The 23,464-nt window shown below is 59.4% G+C and overlaps 2 protein-coding genes across 3 annotated transcripts in view; one reads left to right on the top strand and one right to left on the bottom strand.

Annotated features, from left to right (window-relative positions):
* The window catches only part of MED15 (mediator complex subunit 15), a 63,671-nt gene extending 51,745 nt beyond the window's left edge, over positions 1–11,926 (top strand). The window contains 11 exon segments of the mRNA XM_036874825.1: positions 857–1,195; positions 2,267–2,395; positions 7,465–7,601; positions 7,679–7,806; positions 7,908–8,042; positions 8,121–8,184; positions 9,017–9,083; positions 9,524–9,684; positions 9,767–9,933; positions 10,340–10,438; positions 10,943–11,926. Of these exon segments, the coding sequence (XP_036730720.1) occupies positions 857–1,195; positions 2,267–2,395; positions 7,465–7,601; positions 7,679–7,806; positions 7,908–8,042; positions 8,121–8,184; positions 9,017–9,083; positions 9,524–9,684; positions 9,767–9,933; positions 10,340–10,438; positions 10,943–11,079 (1,563 nt within the window). The 3' untranslated portion in view covers positions 11,080–11,926.
* Positions 11,927–12,734: 808 nt separating this feature from the next.
* CCDC74B (coiled-coil domain containing 74B) lies at positions 12,735–17,339 on the bottom strand. Of its 2 annotated transcripts, none has more exons than XM_036823268.1 (8): positions 17,048–17,339; positions 16,400–16,444; positions 15,365–15,424; positions 14,321–14,483; positions 13,312–13,498; positions 13,159–13,238; positions 13,009–13,080; positions 12,735–12,911 (listed from the first exon to the last, which is right to left on the bottom strand). In XM_036823268.1, the coding sequence occupies exons 1-8, from the start codon at positions 17,298–17,300 to the stop codon at positions 12,773–12,775; spliced, it is 999 nt and encodes a 332-aa protein (XP_036679163.1). In that variant the 5' UTR covers positions 17,301–17,339; the 3' UTR covers positions 12,735–12,772. The 2 variants fall into 2 exon arrangements, with proteins under 2 accessions (XP_036679163.1, XP_036679162.1); XM_036823267.1 differs by having other exon boundaries at positions 13,312–13,531; positions 17,048–17,320.
* Between the last annotated feature and the right edge of the window lie 6,125 nt (positions 17,340–23,464).

Genomic DNA, 23,464 nt, shown 5'->3' with positions numbered 1-23,464 from the left:
CGTTCTGGCCCCTGGCCTTCTCCAGGGCCCACAAGCCTGGGACAGGAAGGAGTGGGCCTACTGTGTGCCGGGGGATGGATCAGGTGGCTCCTGGTGCAGGCAGCTCATGTGAGAGTCTGCCCAGGCCAGAGTGAGGCTACCCTCCACTCAGCACGGCCTGGACCGCCCCATGGGCGTGCGTCCTCTGAGCACACGCAGGCCTCCTGACCTGTCCCTGAGTATTCGGTGTCTGGACGCTGCACTAATCGAGCCCTGCCTAGTGTCCCACAGGGATGGCCATGTCACATTAGGAGCCCTGCTTACAAGAAAACCTTTTCTCACGCGCATGCTCTGCAGTCAACGCCCTGACGGGTTAAGCGTCTTTTGTCAGGCCTGTTCTGGGTTGAGGGAGGGAAGCCCTGAAGGGCCCCCTGCTCTTTCCCACCTGCTCCAGGCCTTGGCTTATGCCTCCTTTTCCCGAGGCCTCTCCAGGATCTTGGAGGCCCCTCTCCCAGGGCTGACAGTGAATCTTCAGCCCCGCTTTTCCTCCTCACCCTGAGGCTGGTCCTGTGACCACTCTAGGGACCAAACAAGCATCCTTGGAGAGGCTTTGGAGATGTGCGGTCAGCTGAACCTTGCCTGGCTTCTCTGGTGCTGCGCCTATATGTGACTCCTTACCAAGCCCTCCAGACCCTTCCCTGGACCCTTCCTTTGTCCTCTCAGGCCTAGAGATGGGCCAGCGTCTGGTGGCCAGGGCACAGGTGCACGCTTGGTGCCCTCGGTGTCCCTCTGCCTCCCGGGAGAGCAGCCTGGGCAGACTTCCCAGCGCAGGATTCCAAGGCCGGAGAGGTGATGGGTACTGCTTGTTCCACTCCAGATGCAGCAGCAGCAGCAGCAGCAACTCCAACGGATGGCACAGCTGCAGCTGCAGCAACAGCAACAGCAACAGCAGCAGCAGCAGCAGGCTTTGCAGGCCCAGCCGCCAATACAGCAGCCCCCAATGCAGCAGCCACAGCCTCCCCCCTCACAGGCCCTGCCCCAGCAGCTGCAGCAGCTGCACCACCCACAGCACCACCAGCCACCACCGCAGCCCCAGCCGCCGGTGGCCCAGAACCAGCCATCGCAGCTCCCACCTCAGTCACAGACGCAGCCTTTGGTGTCGCAGGCTCCGGCCCTCCCTGGACAGATGCTGTACGCCCAGCCACAGCTGAAACTCGTGAGTACCCAGGGCTCGCACAGCCGGGGCTCTTCTCATGGCGTCTCCTGTGCTGTTGGCGGTCTCTGGGGTGACCTGGCTGTAGATGGCGGGTCCTCTTCTTCCAGCACCGAGACGCAGGTGGCCCTGGCCCCTGCCGGCCCGCACATCCAGATCAGCAAGGGTGCGTGCATTCTGCCAGCTGCTGCATCCAGTGTGCGGTGCCCCTGCTCCCTGGTGGCACCTTGTCTTCCGAGCAGCATGGCTGATTCGGTGGTAGCCACAGGCATTGTAAGATTGTGGATGATTAGATGGACGGCGACACCCGTCTTCTCACTGTTGGGGAGGGGGTGTGTGCCACCTCCCCTGGGCGTCCACGGTGGTCTGCTGACCACCAGTTCTGTTCTGAGCAGAGATCATGACTGTATTTTTGAGGGGGGTATTGATGTAAAATACTGTTATATTCAGTCTTATGCATCTGTGTAAAAGCAGAACCAGTCAGTGACATTTACATGAAAGACAAAATATTGTACTGAGTTGGGGGTAGCTGTGTCAAGGGGCCATTTAAATGTTTTTTCAACTCACTTTCTTGGTTTTTGTGGCCTTTTCTATTTGCTGTTCATTGGGTGAAGTGGGGACACGGGCCACACCTGAATCGAGTAGTGGCTGAATAGGAAGCCCCACAGGTGCAGGCTGGAGGTCTGGGGAGGGTCTTGAGGAGGGTCACACCTGTCACCTGGGAGCCAGCTGGCCCTGGTTTCCTTTGAGGAGTCAGGGCTCAGAGTGGGGTTCTCGTAGACCATCAGCCTGCTCTGCTTGCCGCGGTAGCTGGTGGTGGTGTCCCATCGGGGCAGGCGTCTCACCAGGAGAGACAGGGCTCAGCTGTGCTGACTCAGAGCCAGGCTGGCATGGACACTTTTGATGAGCCGTGGGATGAGGGACAGCCAGTAGCGGGACATCAGCCAGGGAAGTGGCGGCAAGCCCATCCCCCTTCTCGAGGAGAGCTTAGAGACTCTGGCTCCCACAGACGGACGTGGAGGTGCTCTACCTTCTGCCCTGGTGGCTCCAGATTGCTGCTCCCTTCCTCCTCAGGTCCGGGCTCCGATGGTGGTGCAGCAGCCGCAGGTGCAGCCCCAGGTGCCGCAGGTGCAGCCCCAGGTGCCACCGCAGACAGCAGTGCCGACGGCTCAGGCCTCCCAGATAGTGGGTCCCGGAGTCCAGGTGAGGGCCCAGAGCTGAGGCTCTGGAGGCGCCGGCCAGTGCATGTCCCCCGCGCTATGGCGAGGGTCCTGGTTGGATCAGGGCCTGTCCCTGGGGACCTTGGGTGGCAGCCCCGCTCGGCCGTGTCTGGGCCCCTGGCTTCACAGGGCTCAGGCTGTTCCCACCTCCTGTGATGCCCCACATCTTCCCTCTTCCCTTCTGCTCCAAAAGGGCATTGGTGAGAGCATCACGATCTCTTCTTGCCTCATCCCTGAGCATGGGGCTGGAGGGATAGTAGCTCTCTAGAAACTGGGAAGAGCACGAGGACGGTGGCATCTGGCTCTGGTGGTCAGCACAGACTTGTACCGTGGCCCCTTGCCCTGCTGATTTGCAGGGCTCACCCCTGTGTGACACATGTGGCCCAGGTCCACCATGCCCACACTCTGCAAATCAGATGTCGATGGGATGGAGGATACCCGGCCTTGCCTAGTAGAGGCCACAGCCTCCTTGGTGTCTGGGGTGGGAGGCTGGGCCTCATGACTTCTCCATAGACGCCCCCCTCACCTATGTCCAGTCCCCGGCCTTGGTTCCTCCTGTCTCCACCCAGCAGTGGCAACACTGATAGTCTGGCTCAGAAGAGCGTTGGCTTTAGACAGAGCCAATGTGCTGCTTGACATGAGACCCTAGGGGCAACCCGGCCACCCCGGTGCTGTGCGTCGCTAGGCTGCCATGCCGAGTGTCCCTGCCGGCTCCTGCCCTGCTCACTCCCCGAGTCCGTTGAGCTCCTTGTCTGGGGCACCGGGCCGTGTGGTAAGCACTGTGTGTTCCCTTAGCATTGGTGGAGGCTCAGAAATGGTCCTTCCTTGTCCCTGCCGCATGGCTGGAGTCCGTGGGAAACACACCATTGGGGGGACCTGTGGCGTTTGGAGGTAGCTCTGTGGTCACTGCACCACATCACCAGCTTGCCCACGTGTGGTCTTATGTGCAACACACCACGGACATCATGTCTGTAGCTGGGACAGGGCTGGAGGCCTTGTATGACGATGTTGGCGTCCTCCTCTGCCACCACCCTGTGTGTCCCAGCCTCGTCCCCAGGCCTCCTGGGGCTCTCTGCTCTCGGTGTCCTGTGCGGAGTGTGGTCAGAGTTGGGACGGCGGCAGTGGCATGGAGTGACCGCCCAGCCGGCGGAAGCCGCTGCCCTTGCTGCCTCTCAGGTCTGGTAGGAGAGTGGGAGGCTTGGCCCTCTGACCTGGCAGCTTCCGTCCTGAAGCAGAACTTCCCTTTTCACCCCAGTTCTTGGTGTTTGGGAAGCGAGCAGCCGAAGAGTTGCCGTCTTCCAATGGTCCAGGCCCCACCTGCTGGTTCGTAGGCTTCTTGCTTGGGTAGGCGGACTCCCTGCAGCTTCCTGGGCGCCCATCGCTCTCCTGCAGTGGCCGCGGGGGATGCGCTCCATTCCGCATGCCAACCCCTGGGCTGTGCTTCCCTTCCTGGTAGTCACATGCCTTTGCTTCTGCTGGAGGTCCCAGTCCAGCCTGCGTGGGGCTTGGCCGTGGGCTTGATCACCTCGTGGGTAACCTTGATTTGTAACCTTCTGTCCCTTCATGGAGCACGGAGGGCTGACAGCCAGCAGGGCTCAGGCAGGCGTGGGCTCTTCTCCCCAGGTGGGGACTCGGGTAGCTGGGTGGGGAGGAGGCGCCACCACTCATACCTGCAAGCAGGTTTGGTTTTCTGAGGATGCACCTTCAGGGTTTATGGGAGGGGTGCCCACCCCCTCCTGAGTGAGAGGCCAGCCTTGGGCAGAGTGGAAGCGAGGCCTCACCCTGCCTGCAGGGCCGTACTGTGGGTTCCCAAGTCTGGCGCAGGTATATGTGGGGTGCTCGTGCAGGTCCCTGGGGGCCGGTTGGCTGCCTTACTGTGTGGTTCTAGCAGCAGTGGGGTCCCCAGGGTGCGAGGAGACCCCTGAGGGAGAATCTCTGGATTCACAGCCTTTTTTTGCAACCTCGGTGGCAACAGTGGACAAGACAAGGCTACAGATATTCTGACCCCAAAACTGGAAAACAGGTGGTGGCTGTAGAAGGTGGGAGGTTGAGGGGAGTATAAGCAAGGGAAGCATTTCAAGCGGGAGAGCCTGCTTGGCTTCTTTTCTTTCCGGTTCTCTAGGATTTTGTGTGTGGCTTCTTTCTTTTTCACGTTACAACAGAAGTAAAAGGTTGTCCTGTAATTAGAGTCCCTTGGTCAACGGTGCCTTCCGTGGCTGTGTGCTGTTCCTCTTATGAACGTATTCTGCTGTCCTTAATTATTGTCTTGTTCTCGGATCCTGAGGTTACTTCTGGTTTTCTGCTGTTAGCAGTGGTTCATGGCAGGCCCTAGACTGTTTGCTAACATTTCCCAGAGTGACTCATGGGGGCACTTTGAGGCTCTCGATCGTACCAGCTGGTCACCTACCAGGAGGTCGACACACAGACTAGAACTGCTGTGCGGGGCCCACGCATTTGACCTCAGAACGCGGGGTCCAGTGTTGCGGTGTGTGAAAGAGGTGCTGGGATGGGGGCCCAGGTGGCGGCCCCCAGGCCTGGTCTCTCAAGTCTGCCCTCTCAGAGCAGAGGAGGGGGGCCTCATTGTGCGCTTGGTGGTGCTGGGGCCTGATGGGTGGCGGGGCTCACAGCCCGGGCTAGAGTTTGGGATTTGGGTGTTTCAGGAAAATCAGTGAACCCTGTTCTGTATGCCTGGCTCTGACATGAACTCGTGTAGATGAGAGAGATGTCTCCGTCACATCCCTGTCCAGCAGGGGGCTGGACTAGGACTCAGCGGGAGAGCCACACCCCGTGACAGCAGGTGAAAACCAGGACAGGATGTGTCTGCATTTCCCAGCAGCCCCTGTGCTTTGGTCTTCCTGCTTCCTATTCTTCCAGCATTTGGAAGCTTAGCTGTCATTCTCACATTACAGACCCCCTTCCCTGATGTGTGTGGAACAGTGTGTGGAATGGGCTGAGCACACCCCGCGCCCCCTCCCCTCCCACTGGGCCCTCCACCATGGCCGCAGCCAGCGGGGGCGCTCGGGGCCTCCCTGGGCGGGTGTGTGTTGGGAGGAGGAGTCGTGGCCTGGCTCGTCCAATACTGTAGACGTCTGGTGTGTCTCGTTAGGATCTGTGGTCAAGAGAAAACCAGCTTTCCACCTCAGGAGCTCTGTGACCAGAAAACAAGTCTGCAGGGATCAGAGTCAAGCTTTTCATTCCTGATGACTTTTTTTCTCCCAGGAAGAAATAGCGCCTCTTTCACACCACCTGACTGCTTCTGGGCCTCTCTTGCTCTGGAAGGAGCACTGTTGAGCTGCCACGGGGCTTACAGCTGGGCACCCCCAAGTGCAGGGTGGCGCCCGCCAGCCATGGCCTTTGGGTGCTATCAGCCTCACCCCGGGTGCAGGCAGGGGAGCCCAGCACAGCGCGTGCTCCACCCACTGACGTCCCACTTAGCATCTGGTGGAGTGGGTGGTGGGCTCTTCAGGCAGTGCTTGAGTTTCGACAGACAACAGGAGAACGGCTTCCTGGCCCACACCCTGGAAGTTCTTTTGTTGGTGTGGCTGCAGGACTGTCCACTCCCAGCTCTGCATGAGGGCTGCCTCGCACCCACAGCCATTGCCGGGGTCATGTTGGCATCTGCTGCTGTCTGGGTCATCCCTGGCTTGCAGTGCCTGCTGCATGCGACCCGTTGGTGAGTGTGAGACATGCCTGTGATGCCAGGGGTCTCCCCACAGACCTTTCTTCTGCCTTGGAGCCCTGCCCCAGCGGACTGCGTGGACGTCAGCACCGCCCTAGCCTCACAGATCAGCTCATCCTCCTGGAGTAGATGTTTTGTTTCCCATGGATCAGCCTGGCTCCTTTCGGAACCTGGCTGGGTGGTTTTCATTTAGTTTCATGTTCACATTGTGAACACACGCAGGCCCTGCTCCAGTGCCATGTCCAGCCTCAGTGTGCAGAGTGAGGGGGGCAGGCTAGAGTCAGTCTGCAGAATTGGACAGGCTGGGAATGGAGGGTGGGGTGTGAGCTGGGCTCCAGGAAGCAGGCTCTGGGGGTGATGCTCAGTGCACAGGAGGTTGCTGGGGTGTGGGGGAAGCTCTGAGTGAAGCTGGCAGGGCCTTTGGGGTGGTCCCCATGTGGCGAGCGGCCGGGCCTTTGTGCACTGTCTGCAGTCTCTGGGCAAGGCTGCTCTGCAGGGCTCATTCCAGGGCCGCTGGGCACAGGGCTGGCGGGCAGCTGTCTCCCCGAGCCGTCCGCACTGCCAGAACTGGCATCTCGTGCCTCTCGGGTGGAAAGTAGTTATTTCCACACACCATCGATCTTAGTCCTGGGTGTGTGATTTCCTCCCTCCACATTCTCGGACGAATATGGCATTGTCCTAGTGATGAGAGCAGGGTGGGGACCCCGCTGTGTCCGCCCTGACGAGGACTGCAGGGAGCAGGGTGAGCCTGCCATGCAGAGAAGGGAGCATGACGCCAAGCCGCTCCCCTCTCCCCTCTCCCAGTGGGGTCTGCTGGTCCCACAGGGGCTGCTCGGCTGCCAGACCGCAGAACCCCAGGCCAAGTGTGCTGGCAGGGGTGACAAGGGGAGGCTTTGCTCCCGTCAGGCAGGCACAGGTGGGACACAGAACAAGATGGCGGCGTCCCCACTGCCCTGCAGCTGGGCTTGACCTTGGTGCTGTCAGAGCTGGGGCTGCCTGTGGCCTGAGGGGTCTTGTGGAGGTTTGCGGGACGGTCCTGCCTGTCACAGAGCGCAGCCCTCACTGGCCTCCCGTGCCCACAGGCTCCCACACTCAGGAGGCAGGGACCTGGGGGTGTCCCGTCCCAGCCCAGAAGCCCCCGCCAGGAGCAGAGGGCCACCCAGCCCGGCCCTTCTGCCAGCGTCTTGGTCACTGTGTGCTTGCGTGGGCACCCATGGGTAGGAGCGTGTGCCCGTGTTTGTATTTGAGAGGTGGAGCATCAGAGGAAGACCAGGGTGTGTGGCGAGGCTGCGAGAGAGAAGGGGCTCGTGAGTGGGGAGCGGTGGTGCGGGGGGCGTGGGGCGGGTGAGCAGGCTGAGCCCCTCCCCCTCCAGGTCAGCCAGAGCGGCCTCACCATGCTGTCGTCACCGTCGCCGGGCCAGCAGGTGCAGACCCCGCAGTCGATGCCCCCTCCCCCCCAGCCGTCCCCGCAGCCTGGCCCGCCCAGCTCACAGCCCAACTCCAACGTCAGGTAGGCCCGGCCCGTGCCCCTCCCCACTTGGCTTGCAGACCCAGGCTCATGGCCGTGCTCCCTTTTGCTCTGCACAGCTCCGGCCCTGCCCCGTCCCCCAGCAGCTTCCTGCCCAGCCCTTCGCCACAGCCCTCCCAGAGTCCGGTGACGGCGCGCACCCCGCAGAACTTCAGCGTCCCCTCCCCAGGACCTTTGAACACGCCTGGTAAGTCGGACCTGAGGCGGGCACAGTCTGGGGCCCTGCGAGGTGAGGGGCTGACGGCCCTTCGTGGGCTGGGGCCGTGCTCACTGGGCCATGTCCCGCAGTGAACCCCAGCTCCGTCATGAGCCCCGCGGGCTCAAGCCAGGCCGAGGAGCAGCAGTACCTGGACAAGCTGAAGCAGCTGTCCAAGTACATCGAGCCCCTGCGCCGTATGATCAACAAGATCGACAAGAACGAAGGTGGGGGCCGGGCGGGCGGGCCGGGGGCAGGGCCCGCAGACGTCCAGGCCCTTGTCTGAGTGCCTCCTTCTGCCCCAGACAGAAAAAAGGACCTGAGTAAGATGAAGAGCCTTCTGGACATCCTGACAGACCCCTCCAAGCGGTGAGCTTTGCCCCCAGGCCCATGGGGGGAGGATGGTGCTGCACCCACACCTCACAGAGGGTCCCCGGCTGCTTGGCTGGCCTACCCTGTGGCCCTCACAGCCCTGCCTTACTGGGCTGCTGGCCTTGACGGGCTTCAGTCTGACCTGCAGCCCTGCCCCTGACATGCTGGTGGCCTTGGGCAAGTGACTGTTTCTTAGTTACCCCGTCTGCAAAAGGGGCAGCTGAGCTCGCACGCGCTGGCTGTGGGAGGGAACTGGGACGGCGTCTGAGAAGCACTTGGAAGGCAGAGGACACGCACTCATGTCCTTTCTCTTGCCCACTGGCCGTGGGGCTGCTGAGCACCAGAGCTCAGCCAGCGCCACCTCCTGCGCGTGGACTGGCCTTGGGATTCCTGCCCTCTCCCCAGGCCTTGGCTCAGGCCAGGCTCCCCTTCCGGAACGTCCTCCCTGTTCTGCTCATCTGGGCAGAATGCTGGGCACTGAGGAGTGGGCCTGTTGGCAGTGGACGGCCCTCCAGGCCCTCACTGGGGTCATCGGGACCAGGGGCAGGGGCCTGGCCTCTGTCCTTCCCCTTGATCCATCACATGCGTACCTTGTTCTGCCAGCCAGGACCAGCAGCTCCTGGGTGCGGGGCCATCTTGCCTTAGACTCTGGGTCTGGGAACAGCGGGTGGGCTGGCTGGGGTTCCTGGGGAGGGTTGTGGTGGCCCAGGCCTCAGGTCTCGCTCCATCCAGAGGAGGCCAGACGGTCAGTGATTGGGATGAGAACGTGAGAGCTACCAGCTTCCCTGTCCTCCTACGTGGAGGGTCAGCCACATCTTCTCCCCTATAGGTGCCCTCTGAAAACGCTGCAGAAGTGTGAGATCGCCCTGGAGAAACTCAAGAACGACATGGCAGTGGTGCGTGGGGTGCCGTGGCCTGGTGGTATTGGTAGGGTCGCAGGCATCTCTGGGGAGGTCAGGGCTCACCCCACAGTGACTCGGAACCACGAGCTAGAAGGAGCCTGCAGTCAGAGGTGGGCAGGGGACCATGCCGCTCAGTCTGGGGACCCTGCCCAGGAGTCCTCTTCCAGGTCAGGTCTGCAGTGTGGGTGGGGTGCATGGGAGAAATCAGCCTCTGGGTGTGGGCCCATGGGTGCTTCCTTCCCCCACAGGTGTGAGGGTTCTCATGCCCAAGGCCAGGCCCAGGGGGAGTAGAGTGTGTCCAGGATCAGCCGTCCTTGTCTGCAGGGGTGGAGGTGGTGGGGGAGCCAGGAGGTCTGGCTGTGAGTGAGGATGAGGACCTGGGGTCTGGAAAGCCTCCCCAAGAGTGGGCTGCTGACCCTGCTGTCCTGTCCCAGCCCACGCCCCCACCGCCCCCGGTGCCGCCAACCAAGCAGCAGTACCTGTGCCAGCCACTCCTGGACGCCGTCCTGGCCAATATCCGCTCACCTGTCTTCAACCATTCCTTGTACCGCACGTTCGTGCCTGCCATGACGGCCATACACGGCCCCCCCATCACGTGCGTACCGCCCAGGGCTCGGCGGGCGGCGGGTCCTGGGCCATGGCCTGGCCAGGGTGGTCAACACGGCTGCCTCCCCCAGGGCCCCGGTGGTGTGCACCCGGAAGCGTAGGTTTGAAGAGGACGAACGGCAGAGCATCCCCAATGTGCTCCAGGGGGAGGTGGCCCGGCTAGACCCCAAGTTCCTGGTGAACTTGGACCCTTCTCACTGCAGTAACAACGGCACCGTCCACCTGATATGCAAGCTGGGTGAGTGCCGGCGGTGGGGCTGGATCAAGAACGAACCCTGACTGGCAGCCCCAGGCTCTGCCACTGCCCAGGACCACCTGCTCATCCCCCAGCCCCGGGCCCTCTCCGGAGCCTGCCTGCTGTCCTCCTTGGTCCCCACACGCTCCTGGCCCAGGACTCACACTGGGGGCTGGGCCTTGAGCCTGCACACTCTCACCTCTCCCCCATGTGCAGGGAAGCCCCCTCTCTCCTGTCCAGCTGCGACTCTGCTCACCTGAGGCCCTGGGGAGACCGGGAAGCCTGGGATTCAGGGGCCTCGGCTCTGCAGCAGCCTCACCAGAACCTCTGGGGCCTGGAGGGTGCTGTTGGGGAGCAGGGCTATGAGGAGGGGCAAACCGGGTCACAGGTGCAGCCTTGTGTGTTGCAGATGACAAGGACCTCCCCAGCGTGCCACCGCTGGAGCTCAGCGTGCCTGCTGACTACCCTGCCCAGAGCCCGCTGTGGATCGACCGGCAGTGGCAATACGGTGGGTGACTGAGAGGACGGGCCACCAGGCTTTCCTCCACATGCCCCCGCCCTGCTGAGGCCCCCCTCCTCCCCTTCCTCCTTGGTGGGCAGGAGCAGGTTGCCCCTCAGTCACATGGAAAGAGAAGTGTCTTTGACCCCATGGTGTCCCTGCAGCTCCGGGGCAGCCGTGTTCTGGGGATGAGGGGTGAGCAGGCCCAGCGGCTCCTGTGGGCCTCTTCAAGGCTGACCTGGGGGCACACATGGGAGCTTGGGCTCATGGGGACCCATCTGGGTGACAGGCCCAGAGGGAGCCTCGGTGATGGGAGACAGTCCCCCCAAGGCTCAGAGCTGGCATGTAGAGGACCAGGACAAGGGCCCCGAGGCCGTCCCTGAGGCTCCAGACCATTTTGTTCCAGCTCTCCACTGGCACGCGGGAGCTGGCACCCCCGGTCCCCGGGCTGGGTGGGGCGGGCCAGGGTCCTGGCAGAGAGCACAGCGCTCATGGCCCGCCGCTCTGCTGCAGACGCCAACCCCTTCCTGCAGTCGGTGCACCGGTGCATGACTTCACGGCTGCTGCAGCTCCCTGACAAGCACTCGGTCACGGCCCTGCTCAACACCTGGGCCCAGAGCATCCACCAGGCCTGCCTCTCGGCCGCCTAGCCGCCACCGCCGCTGCATCTCCGGCTGCCTGCCCTCCAGGGACCGTGGGGCAGCCGGCAGCCTCGTCAGGGCCCCATGTTGGACATTTCTAGATGCTGGCTTCCTTAGAGAGCTTGGGCTTAGGTTAGCTTTCCTGCTTTTATCTTCTGCCTTGGGGACCCGCCAAACATTTCCCACACTTGGACAGGACTGGGACAGGTGGCTGGCTGCTTCCTCCAGGAGCCAAGCATGCCCCCGGCCCTGTGCTCCTTGGGCTACTGTCCCCGCAGCCTCTGCAGGGCCTGTGTCCTTCCTCGGGGACTCAGGGTCCCATGTGAGCCTCTTGCGTGTGCGCCAGAAAACCCTTCTACCGTTTCCATAGGGGAACGTGCAGGACATAGGAAACCCTTAAAACATGCAGAATTCCCTGATCACGGTTTTGGGTTCAGATCGTGCCACCGTTGGCATGTGGGGCACGCCACAGGGAAGCTCCAGGATCCAGGGGCGCTGGCTGCAGCTCGAGGGAAGGTCTGTTTGTGGCTGTGGGTCCCCGGCCACCGGCTGGGCCTCATACCTCATGATCCTTCTCATTCTAGCCCTGGGAGTCTGCTCAGCACTGTGGAGGCACCTGGGGAGCAGGGGCGTCTGGGTGGATCTTGTTCCTGGCGCTGTGCCCACTGGTTAGGCACTTAGGCCCACTCGGGTTAGGATGTTGTCCTCGGGACCCAGCGTCTTAAGAACGCTTCAAACAGATGAGGGCTTCTGACGGGGCGCCAGCCGGCCCTCTGGCGATGAGAGGTTCCCCCCTTTTGTATGTGCATTACCGTGTCTTCTGTGGTTCTTATAATAAATTTATTATTCCTGTGTTTGTCATGAATTTGTCACTGTGTCCCCCCTCTCTGCAAGTCAGGGGCCCTCCGTCCAGTGAGGGGCACTGTCGGGGCTGAGCCAGGTCCCCCACCTCGGGGATGGCCACCGATGCCCAGACGTGCCTGTCCTGGTTCACCCCCAGGTTCCCTGCTCCCCAAAGCGGAAGCGGCAGAGATCGGCACTGAGGACATGGCCGGTTGGGCCAGGAGGACTGTCCTGCCAGGCAAGGGTCTGCGCTGAAGCTGCTGTTCTGGCGATTGAGGGGGTGGTGTGAGGCCATTGCAGGGTGGGGCCCAGTGTACAGGAGAGGACCTTCTCCCGTGGCCGTGGCTCTAGCCATCCATGGAGGAAGGCAGGCTGGGTGGGGCTGCTCACTAGCTGTGTTCGTCAGTGGACACAGGACAGTGTCTTGCCCACGTGCCAGGAAGGCAGCCCCCTGCACTCCAGGAAGAGTGTGCAGGCTGTCCCAGAGCTTGTTTTCTTCCAGGGCAGCTGCAAGGCCCTAGCAAGCAGGGTGACTGCCCAGCAGGCCCCGCCCATGGCAGGGAGCAGAGCTAGGGGCGCTCAGGGCAGCAGTGCCTGATGGCCAGTGAGGAACAAGACTCACAACAGGGAGAAACGAGCTTTATTTCCAGTCTTCGACAGGTAGGCTCATGCTTATTTCATAACGCACACGTGTGTGTAAGTGCAGAAATACCGAGCAAAGAAATAAACAGTTCCTCAGCCCTGAGACCACGTACTTTATTTGCTGTGGGTTTGGCTGGTCTGGAAGTTAGGCTGGCGTAAATGTACTAGGATTCTTTGGAAGTGCTACCTAGAGGGTGAGCGGTCGTGGGCCTGGCACTCAGAGCACCGAGTAGTGCAGCCGCCGGCTCTGCACTGCCTGCAGCCGTCTCTGCCGCTCGGCGAAGTTGCTCTTGAGGCTCTGCTTCAGTGCGGGCAGGACGGCGCACTCCGCCACGGGCACCCGGCTCAGAATCAGGCTGGGGGGTGGGGGTGGGGGGTCACTGCGGACGCCCTCCCCGGCCCTGTGGCCCCTGGGCTCAGAGGCTGCCCACCTCCCGTGCCAGTAAGACTCACCATTTCTTAGAGACGCCCTTGGTGGCGACCTTGGGGAGCTGCGTGGCCCCCGGGTGCAGAGCCTTCTGGTCCCTGGGGAGGGGCGAGTCAGCCGTGAGCCCCAGACAAGCAGGCCCCGTTGTGACCCAGTGGGCCGCGTGGGGCACTTACTTGGGAGAACCGGGCCCGGCCTCCTCGGGGGCAGCCCTGGGTCTCTGGCTCCCTTCTAGGAGGGACTTGAGGTGCTGCAGCTGGAAGGCAGGGAGAAGAGGCACGGTGGGTGGGGCTGCGGGGGCCCCGGAGCACCCCGCAGCCGAGCCTCACCTCTTGGGCCTGCAGGAGGTTGGCATTCCGCAGCTGGCGGATGACCACTTCGCACTGCTGGAGTGTGGCGGGCTTACACAGGTGCGGGGGCAGCCTCATCGAGGGGGGCGCCCCTGGCACCTGCTTGCCCTTGTGCAGGCTGCCGGCCACCGAGGTGGCTGCTGGATTAGAGCTCTCCACTTTGTCTCTGAAACAGCCATTAGAGCAGACCGGAGGCAGCCTGCCGGAGGTGATCTCTCACACCCCCTCTCGGGGCAGCACCTGCTCCAGCGTGAGGAAGAGGATCGTCTCCAAGGCCTCCTGGGGGCCTGGCTCCCTTCCGCCTACCAGGGTGCTCCAGGCACCAGGTGGCGGGGGTGGGTCTCTGGGGCCAGCCATGACCCGGGCCCGTCACTTCCTCCCCCCTCAAGGTACACTGGAGAGTCAGATGTGGTTTGAGCTGCCTGGCTGCCCTCGGTCCTGACCACAAACCCAGGGTGCCGGTGGAGGGGGGAGCCTAAAGACTGCAGAGAAGCAGGAGCCTGGCCTGCTGGTGGCACTACCCAGGGGACAACAGGGTCCCCTCTTCGGATGCAAAGTCCAGGCTCACTGCTGCTTCCCAGGAAGTCCCAGGAACTCGGGTGTCACCGGGGACTGGTTCTGCTCTGGTCTGCTGGCCCTGTGCCTTCCAGAGGCCAGCACAGCTCCCAGGGTGGAGCCCAAACCTGACTCGGGGTTCTCTTGGCGAAAAGCAAGCTAATGTGGAGGCTAAGTTACTTTGCTTCTGTGCTTTGAGAGAATGCTTTAGGGGCTGCTGCTGGCCCCTCTTGCGGGCTCAGGTCAGCGCAGGGACCGTGCAGGACCCCCAGGGGAGGGGAGAAGGCAGGGTCCACCAGATGGGCGAGCCTGGCTTTCACGAACTTGCTTCCCTCTGGAGACCTGCCCGTTTGTAAGGGCAAAGCAATTGGCTGGTTCCAGGGTGTGAACCTGCTGAATGCAACCGTGTCCCGTGGGGCTCACGGAGCCTTACTTGGCCAGCCCCTGTGCCCTGAGGGCTTTGTCCACCCTGCTGCTGTGAAGCAGGGCAGCAACCAAGGGCTCCTCCTCCAGGTCCAACTTCTGGGGAACGTCAGCTTTCGAGTCTTGCTTCTTAGAGGAGGTGGGCTGGGGCCTGGCCTTGCCTTGCGAGTTGGCTGCGGGTCAGACCCAGACAGGGCCAGTCACTGGGTGTCGGTCGGCTATATGCACCCAAGGGGCCCCGCCCCTGCGTCAGTCTCCTCTTTGTAAAGGGGAGATGGTAATGGCCTCCCTCCGAGGGCCACTGGGAGGCACAGATGCGGGAGTAGGGTGAAGCCTGTGGGTGCCTGAATGTTCTGAAGCAGACGCAGTGGTGGAGGTGGCTCCCCGAGCAGCCGAAGTGGGGAGAGCCCCACACACCCTGTGAGGCAGTCTCCTCACGGGCCTCAGTAAAGGCTGGGGTGGGGTAGCCAGCAGCTGTTTCCTGACTCTGAACCCCATTTCGGGCAAAATGAAATGGAAGGAAAGGTCTGGGCCCAGCCTGCACAGGTCTGCTCTCCCAGGACAAGGCCCCTCACTCAGTAAAGATGCCACAAATCCAGGCTCTGTAGGAGGGCCAGCCCACCCGCGTCCTGTCTGCTCTGAGGGACACAGTGAGCAGCAGTGAAGACCACTCGGGGCTCCTCTGTCACACGCTGTGCCTGACTCATGCCCCACACTGACCATCTTGCCTTGGCAGCCAAGCCTGTCCTGCTTTTGTGGCCTGTCCTCAGGTCTCCCTCCAGCCGACCCACTAACCTGTCCCCTGGCCTCAGCTCCCTCCTGGAGGTTTCAGCTCACAGGGCACCTGGGGACCCTCTTTGGTCCCTCAGCTACCCCTTAACCCCCAAGTCTATGGGGACTGGCAGAGGCGCTCCCCCAAGGTCTGCCCCACAGAGGACCACCGTGGGCTTTCAGCATTCGGCTCAGTGCCCCACTCGCCATTTCAGGCCCGGGGGCCCCAAGGTCTGTACCTGCTCTTCCCCGACCCTGAGCACAGAGGTGCTGGTGTGCTCACCTGACACCACTGTATTCGAGATGGACTTGTTGGACTGAAAGCTGGAACTGGAGATGCTGCCTGTGGGGGCCGCTTGGGGTCAGCAGAAGGTGGCAGCAGCGAGGCTCCCATCCCTGCAGGTCCCAGCGCTTCTGCACGGCTGCCGTGGCCGAAGGGCCAGGCCCACCTGTGCCCGCCTCCTGGCTCTGCAGGTCCCAGCCCTCCCCCAAACTCTGGTGAGGCAGCCCCAGACCCCTCCAGTGCCAGAGGGAGCCAGGGCCACGGGGCTGGGGATGGAAGAAGCAGTGGGACCTGAATGGGAGCACGCCCTCTCTCGAGGTCCCATCAGGGACCCCTGACACTATGTGCCCACATCAGCTCGCTGAAGCTGTGCCGCCCCACTGGAGAAGGGCCCCCACCACCCCATCCTCTGTGTATCTTCCAGGAAGAGAGCCCTGGGCACAACCCAGACTGGGGCATTCCAGGCGGGCACCACTCACCACTCAGACCACCTCCCGATGGCAGACCTGGTCCCAAAAGTAAGAGGGGAGGGGAGCCCAAGACTCGACCTGGTCATCCCCAGGCTGGGCTAGGGGACAGGCAAGGTGAGTGGGCCACAGGTGAGGACATGCCCCCGTGGTTGCTGTGGAGATGATAGGGAGGACCCTGGAAGGAGTGTGCCCAGAGCTTTCTGCCCCAAAGCCAAAGGGACCAGGGGTTGGGGCTGGGGCTGTGCCGGGGAAGCCTGGGGCAGCACTCCAAGTGAAAGCGCACCAGGATAGTGAGGCCAGTGCTGGGGAGGGGGGAACCTGGGCACCCCCCCGCCCCCCAGCTGCTCTGTCCACTGCCCCTGCTGCACAGAACTCAGGCTTTGGGGGTCCCCAAGAGTGGCACTTGCTGTGCTTGGGTGCATGAAGTCACCCAGACCATGGCTGGGAGCGGTCTGTCTGTCCAGGCCCCCTCCCCACTGGGATAATTTGCATGGGCATAAGCAGTCTGGGGGGCCTGCTCTTGAGGGCAGTAGCTTCCCATCAGGCACCTGTGGGCCTGTCTTACCTTTCTTCTGCGGCTTCTGATTCATGATTAGCTTGTAGTGGAGATCTGAAAACAAGCACGGGCTCTCCTCGTGGCTACTCTGAGAAAAGAAGCTTCGGTTCCCCTGCCCATTCCTCCCTGCTGAGCCCCGAAAGACCCTGCCCCACGGACCAAGCCTTTGCCTTGGCACCCTCGGGTTGGTGATGCCTCTGGCTGCTCCCTGAGCCAGAGCCCCTGTGTGAGAGCCTCCCCTGGAGCCCATTCCTCCATCGGTGACGTCTACAGAGCAGTCTCTGCCATGCGGGGCCTGGGCTCCAGGGGCACAGAGGCGAGTCAGGATGACCCAGGTGTCAGGGATCGTTCTGGGGCCCCGGATCTGGGTGTGCTTAGTTTGTGAAAATTCATTGAGCTATATACGCGTACTTTGGGGGTGTGTTTCACTTCTACAGAAGTTTTTCAAAGGAGGCCGCCTGACCCTGCCTGGAGAGGAGAGGCGGGCCGGGTTACCTTCGGGAGTGGCGCGGCCAGACCCGCCCTACGCAGTTGGCTTTGGTCCTGGGGCGGGGAGCCGAGCCCCGAGTGGCCGAGGTGGGGCTTGCGGCCCTGCGTCCTCCCTCAGCCTGCGTGCGCCGTCTGGGCATGGAAGGCCCGGCCCGCCTCCCGCCTCACCCTTGTTCTCTCGCTTCAGGTGCTCGATCTCCTCGTGAAGCTTGACCAGCGTCTCCGAGTGCTGCTGCTGCAGGAACTGCAGCCTCTTCTCCAGGTCCAGCGCCCGCTTCTGCGCCTCGCTGAGCCCGACCGGCGCGCCGTGCTGCCCGGGGTACGGAGGGACCGCGGGCAGGCGCGGGCGCGACGCGCCCCGGGAGCCCGGGATCCCCGAGCTGGGGGGCCGCAGCCCGGCCGCACACGCTGCCGCGCTCATGTAGCCGCCTCCGCCGCGGATGCACGCCCACTTGGTGGCCCGGCTACCGAGGCTCAGCTCGGCGTCGCCATGGAAACGGGCGCGCTCCCAAGGGGGCTTGCGTGCTACGGGGCGGGGCCTGGGCGGGGCTGATTAGTGGGCGGGGCTTGGGCGCCGGGGCTTGGGCGCCGGGGCAGGGCGGAGCGCCTGAGGGACGAGGCTTGCGTACCCGGGACTAGGTGTGCGGCGAAGGCGGGGCCTGGGTGCCTGGGGGCGGGGCTACGGCGGGGCGGGGCCTGGGTGATACACCTGACTTAATTGGATGGCATCCTCTGACTTAAACCACAGAGAATCGTCCCCCTTTACTGGTCTTAATATTTAGTTTTGTTCACTGCTTGTGGGTTTTTTTGACTTTTTATAATATTTTTTGATGTGGACCATTTTTAAAGTCTTTGTTGAATTTGTTACAATATTGTCTCTGTTTTATGTTTTTTGGGTTTTTGGCCCCGAGGCATGTGGGCTTTTAGCTCCCCAACCAGGGATTGAACCCGCACCCCCCGCATTGGAAGGCGAAGTCTTAACCGCTAGACTGCCAGCAAAGTCCCGCTGGTTGTGTTTTAATCGCTCACTTTTTGAATAGATGATACGATTACAGGATGATACGACTTTAGATGGTAAGATTTTGATTCAAAAATCAAAAGGTAGAATTTCCACTTCCAATAATCGCAGAACCCTCGTGATTTATGAAATGTGGACAAAATACATGAAACAGCTGTCTGAAAGCACTGGAGAAGAGCAAAAAGCAGGCGGAAACTGGAGGAAGGCAGCTCTTGAAAGAGAGCTGTTTTCTCCTGAGGGCTCCTGATCAGCCAGACCCGAACAGGAAGCCACAGCCTTATCGGCTGGAGAGGGCGAAGGATGCGAACTGAGGGGCGCTGGGAAGTTTGGGGCGATAAAACCCCCTTCAAGTATGTGGCTGGCTTGAAATGCACATGTAGGGGTAAGATTCCAAAGGTCCCAGGGCAAGACAGAGCTGGAGGCCGAAATGGCCAAACTCCAGGGGAGATTGAGTTCGGAAACTGACAGAGAAGCTTGGTAAACGCCTCAGTTTTCCATTTAAACCCCAAAAGGGCCACAGCTTGGGAATAAAGACTGTCTTCTAGAAATAAGGGATTTGCACTAAGACTAAGGAAAAAATCAAGATACATTTGCCCTAATAAAACTTAAAGCCCAGCTTCCACAAGTCCATGGCGATCTTCCCATAATTCAGCTGCCTAGAGAAAATAATTCAACACTCTTCAGAGAATGATAACAGAACCCAGAGTCTCAATGACACATCATCCGCGAGGTCTGAATTACACTAGTAAGTACCAGACATGCAGAGAAACAGACAAATGTGATGGAGTCAAGGACAGAAGTATATCCTCCTCGGTAGAAATGATTCAAACAATGCAGATAAATCCAAGTCCACCCTGCCCCCTGTCACGAGCGAGGCATGGCCACTGCCTGATCCTTCTCTGTGTTTACATACTTACAGGTAGGACTCATTTGTCTGCAGTGGCCTTCAACTGTTTCTGTGTAATGGGATCATGACAGACGTATTGCTTTGCAACTTGGTTTATGTTTTTGTTTTTTTTAAATTAATTTTTGGCTGCTTTGGGTCTTTGGTGCTGCACTCAAGCTTTCTCTAGTTGTGGCGAGCGGGGGCTACTCTTCGTTGTGGTGCGTGGGATTCTCATTGCAGTGGCTTCTCTTGTTGAGGAGCCCGGGCTCTAGGCGCGGGGCTTCAGTAGTTGTGGCACACAGGCTCAGTAGTTGTGGCTCGCGGGCTCTAGAGTCCAGGCTCAGTAGTTGTGGCACATGGGCTTTGTTGTTCTGCGGCATGTGGGATCTTCCCAGATCAGGGATTGAACCCGTGTCCCCTGCATTGGCAGGCGGATTCTTAACCACTTTGCCACCAGGGAAGTCCCTGGTTTATGTTTTAACAGCAGGTCTTAGAGAACATTCCAGGGAGTTCATGAGTTCCTGCCTTTGTTTTTTATTTTTTATTTTATTTTTTTTAGCATTTTATTTTTTTTTTGAATTTTACTTTATTTTTTTATACAGCAGATTCTTATTAGTCATCGATTTAATGCACATCAGTGTATACATGTCAGTCCCAATCGCCCAATTCATCGCACCCCCCACCCCCACCCCCCCGCCACTTTCCCCCCTTGGTGTCCATACGTTTGTTCTCTACATCTGTGTCTCAATTTCTACCCTGCAAACCGGTTCATCTGTACCATTTTTCTAGGTTCCACATATATGCATTAATATACGATATTTGTTTTTCTCTTTCTGACTTACTTCACTCTGTACGACAGTCCCTAGATCCATCCACGTCTCAACAAATGACCCAATTTCGTTCCTTTTTATGGCTGAGTAATATTCCATTGTATATATGTACCACATCTGCTTTATCCATTCATCTGTTGATGGGCATTTAGGTTGCTACCATGACCTGCCTGCCTTTGTTTTTTATTGCTACACAGTATTCTCTGGGCTCATCCTATTTTTGCTCTCCTGGGCCATCCTAACCCTCCAGGGCAAAGTCAAGGACAGGCTGACTGTTCCGGTGACAGTAAGGGCCAGGTGTGCAGTCCCAGAGGAGGCTCATGCTGCTGCACCAATTGTCAGCACCGTAAGATGAGCTTCAATTAACAGGGAGAAAACGTTTTCACCTACTGACTCTCAGGGGGAATATTTTTAGAATTGGAATTACCTGATGATTTAAGTAAACAAGTGTCACATGGGAAATGATGACCATCTTTTCAGCCACAGCTGAGGGCTGCGATGTGGCTCCCTCCACTCCTTTGCAGTCACATAAGAGCCTAGAGTTCCTGTGCATTATCTCGTTTCATCCTTGAAATAAATTCGTCAAGGCAAGTGTTATTACATTTCCAATTTATGAACAGGGAAAGCAATGTGCAGAAAAGGGTTTTAAAAAATGTAATATGATGGGAAAACATGTATATTGTTGTACATATTTTAATTTCTCTGAATTTTTGTCACTTGCACTTTTGGTGTCATATCTGAAAAACCATTGAGTACTTCCCAGTTATGAATATTTACTCCTGCGTTTTCTCTTGACAGTTCTAGTTTTAGCCCTTTCTTATATGTCCGTCTATGATCTGAATGTTGGACAGGTCCCTTCAACGCAGTGACCACGTGTTTCCTTATTGATTTTTGTTCAACGTTAGACTGAAGAGCCCCTTTTCCTATCCTAATCCTTTTCTGCTCATGTACAAATTAATTTATCCAATAGTTCATATTTTGATTCCTGAGATGTGAGGAGCTGGATGTGTATATAATAGGTAAAATAAGTTATTTATTGGGTAGCTACTATGTGCTTGCTCAGTGCTGGAGAGAAAAAGTACAATACTTGTCCACAAGGAGCAAACATACACATCGGAGAATCAGTCACAAGTATTTATTTATTCAGCATCTTGAAGTGCCCAGCATCACACAAGTGACAAGAAGTATCTCTTTGCTTTTATTTGTGGACCAGTGGGGGTGAGTACAGAGGGGGCCCTTAGTCCAGCCTGGGAGGTGGAGGGAGGGGGGACTGGGGGGGTGCGGAGGTCCCCTGGTGGGGAGGGAGGGGGTGCAGACCCTCAGAGACCACCTGAGAGCCCAGCAGAAGCCCCTGGCCTCCTGGAAGGGGAGGTCAGAGGCCACTTCCGGGTGGTGGGGCCAGCTGAGTCAGCAGCTCCCTCTTGACTGGCTGCCCCAAGCTCGGGTCTTGTTGGAGATTTCAGATACACAAACCCCAAGCTTTCCGGAGTACATTCTGTAGGACACAGACGCTTGGATGTTACTGGATCCCTTGTGGGAAACAGGTCATGAAGGACAGTGAGTCCAGCGTGGGCTGCGGGGCTGGGGGGTGCCGCCAGGAGGCCAGAGCCGGGGGCTCTGAGAGGCAACCGGGTTTGACCCTTTGGCAGCGGTTGGGGTGGTGGCCAGGGGGTGAAAGTCGGGGTGTGGGGGGAGTTGAGGGGGTGGGCAGTTGGCATAAACCACCGGAGGCTTTGGTGAGGGGAGGGGAAACACGGAGAGAACCCCCATCTTCAGCCTGACCTCCGGGAGCCGGGCCAGCAGCCTCTCCTCGGGTGTGTCCCCCCCTAGATGTGCCCCATCCCCCAGCACCATCCCTGCAGCTGAGAGCACCCCCCCCCCTTTCCACTGCTGCTCTGAAACCAAGGGCCCTGAGGACTGGCATCAACTAGATCCACTCCACCTATGATCTGCCTTCCCCCATCAAGTTCACTTAAATTTTTTAACAACAGCGGCTTTTTTTTTTTTTTAAAGATTTTTTATTGATTGATTGATTAATTGATTACTATGTTGGGTCTTCGTTTCTGTGCGAGGGCTTTCTCTAGTTGTGGCAAGCGGGGGCCACTCTTCATCGCGGTGCGCGGGCCTCTCACTATCGCGGCCTCTCCTGTTGCGGAGCACAGGCTCCAGACGCGCAGGCTCAGTAATTGCGGTTCACGGGCCTAGTTGCTCCTCGGCATGTGGGATCTTCCCAGACCAGGGCTCGAACCCGTGTCCCCTGCATTAGCAGGCAGATTCCCAACCACTGCGCCACCAGGGAAGCCCGGCTTTTTTTTTTTTAATTTAATTAATTTATTTTTTTGGCTCCGTTGTGTCTTCGTTGCTGTGTGCGGGCTTTCTCTAGTTGCAGCATTGCTTGAATTGTTTTTATGAAAACTTGCGTATCCTCTGAGTGGCACGGAACCTAAACGGTAAGACGTTTGCCTGAGTTGTTGCTTCAGGAACTTGGTATCAGCTGTGTCCAGTTCTAGCTGAGCTGGTGAGTGGTTAGGACCACCGACCCTCCAACTGAAATCGAGCACTGGGCTCATGTGCCTGCGGGCAGAAAGTCAACCTCTGACGGCAGGCTTTGCAGCAAAGTAAGGATGTTGTTTGCAGGGTGCCGAGCAAGGGAGTTGGGGGGCAGGCCTCAGACCCACTGCAACGTGGCCTCTTAGTGGTTTTTAAAGGGGAAGAATAGAGGGGCTGGGGTTCATCACCTTAATCGTCTGTGACCTGGGGGTCTCTGTCTCTGTAACCTGTACAGGCCATCTTGCCCTGGAAGATGACTCAGAATGGCACGTGAACATGATGCTTATTGGGAAGCTGAGGCTCCAGGCACCTGACCTGCATTGCTCCTTATTGATGAGGCAAACGTGACCATGTAGGTGCAGCCGGGAAGGAAGGGAACCAGAATTTAATTGTAAGCTAGTCACGGGACTTAGTTTCCACCTGTGCCGTCAGGCCAGGCACTGCCCCTCAGAACCTGTGTCCCTCACAGAACGGCTGTCTCACCATTTTCTTATTTCCAATCACCTTTTCCCATCTCCTGTGCCTCAGCCTCATCCCGTAAATACCCGTCCTTGGCCCTTGGGTAGGCGGCCTCTTTTCTCTGCTGTGAACCTCGGCGTCTTGGCATCTGGCTCAGTGACACTTCTGCCTCTGCTCCATCCATGCCTTTCTCTACTCTGCAGCTAGAGCCCCGCAAACTAACTCGGGGTCATTGTGAAGGTAGGGTCCCCGTCGCCCTCACCGGCTCAGCTCCCTGGGCGCAAGCCACTGAGCACCATGGGCCCCAAACCACCCTCCCCAAAACCAGGCCCCAGGCCCAACCACTGGCACCCTGGCCCCTCCTTTTTTTTTTGGCTGCATTGAGTCTTCGTTGCTGCGCACGGGCTTTCTGCAGTTGCAGCGAGCGGGGGCTACTCATCGTGGTGCGTGGGCTTCTCATTGCGGTGGCTTCTCTTGTTGCGGAGCACGGGCTCTAGGCGCACTGGTTTCAGTAGCTGTGGCTTGCGAGCTCTAGAGCACAGGCTCAGTAGTTGTGGCGCACGGGCTTAGTTGCTCCACAGCATGTGGGATCTTCCTGGACCAGGGCTCGAACCTGTGTCCCCTGCATTGGCAGGCGGATTCTTAACCAGTGCACCACCAGGGAAGTCTGCTGGCCCCTCCTTGACCTTAGTGTCTGCTTCGATCTTTGACTTCTGGACTCTGCACCATGAGGTCCCCCATGTGTCCCAGCACAGCTGAGGGTGGCATGCAGTAGGTGGCTGTCCTATGGTTAATGGGTGTGTAGGTGAAGTGAGGCTTGGGGGTGAGCAGAACCCTGGAGA

This window comes from Balaenoptera musculus, chromosome 14, assembly GCF_009873245.2.
Source record: "Balaenoptera musculus isolate JJ_BM4_2016_0621 chromosome 14, mBalMus1.pri.v3, whole genome shotgun sequence".
Taxonomy (NCBI): Eukaryota; Metazoa; Chordata; class Mammalia; order Artiodactyla; family Balaenopteridae; genus Balaenoptera; species Balaenoptera musculus.
Note: the sequence above shows the minus strand (reverse complement) of the source record. Positions and strands in the feature narration are given on the sequence as shown.

Bases quoted from the DNA above. Each gene is read 5' to 3' on its own strand.
- CCDC74B (XM_036823267.1), bottom strand. From the start codon at position 17,300: ATGAGCGCGGCAGCGTGTGCGGCCGGGCTGCGGCCCCCCAGCTCGGGG. The intron at 13,081-13,158 runs GTAAGTGCCCCA...GCCCCTCCCCAG, and splicing joins GCCGGGCCCGGTTCTCCCAA to GGACCAGAAGGCTCTGCACC. The intron at 12,912-13,008 runs GTGAGTCTTACT...CCCACCCCCCAG, and splicing joins AAGGGCGTCTCTAAGAAATG to CCTGATTCTGAGCCGGGTGC.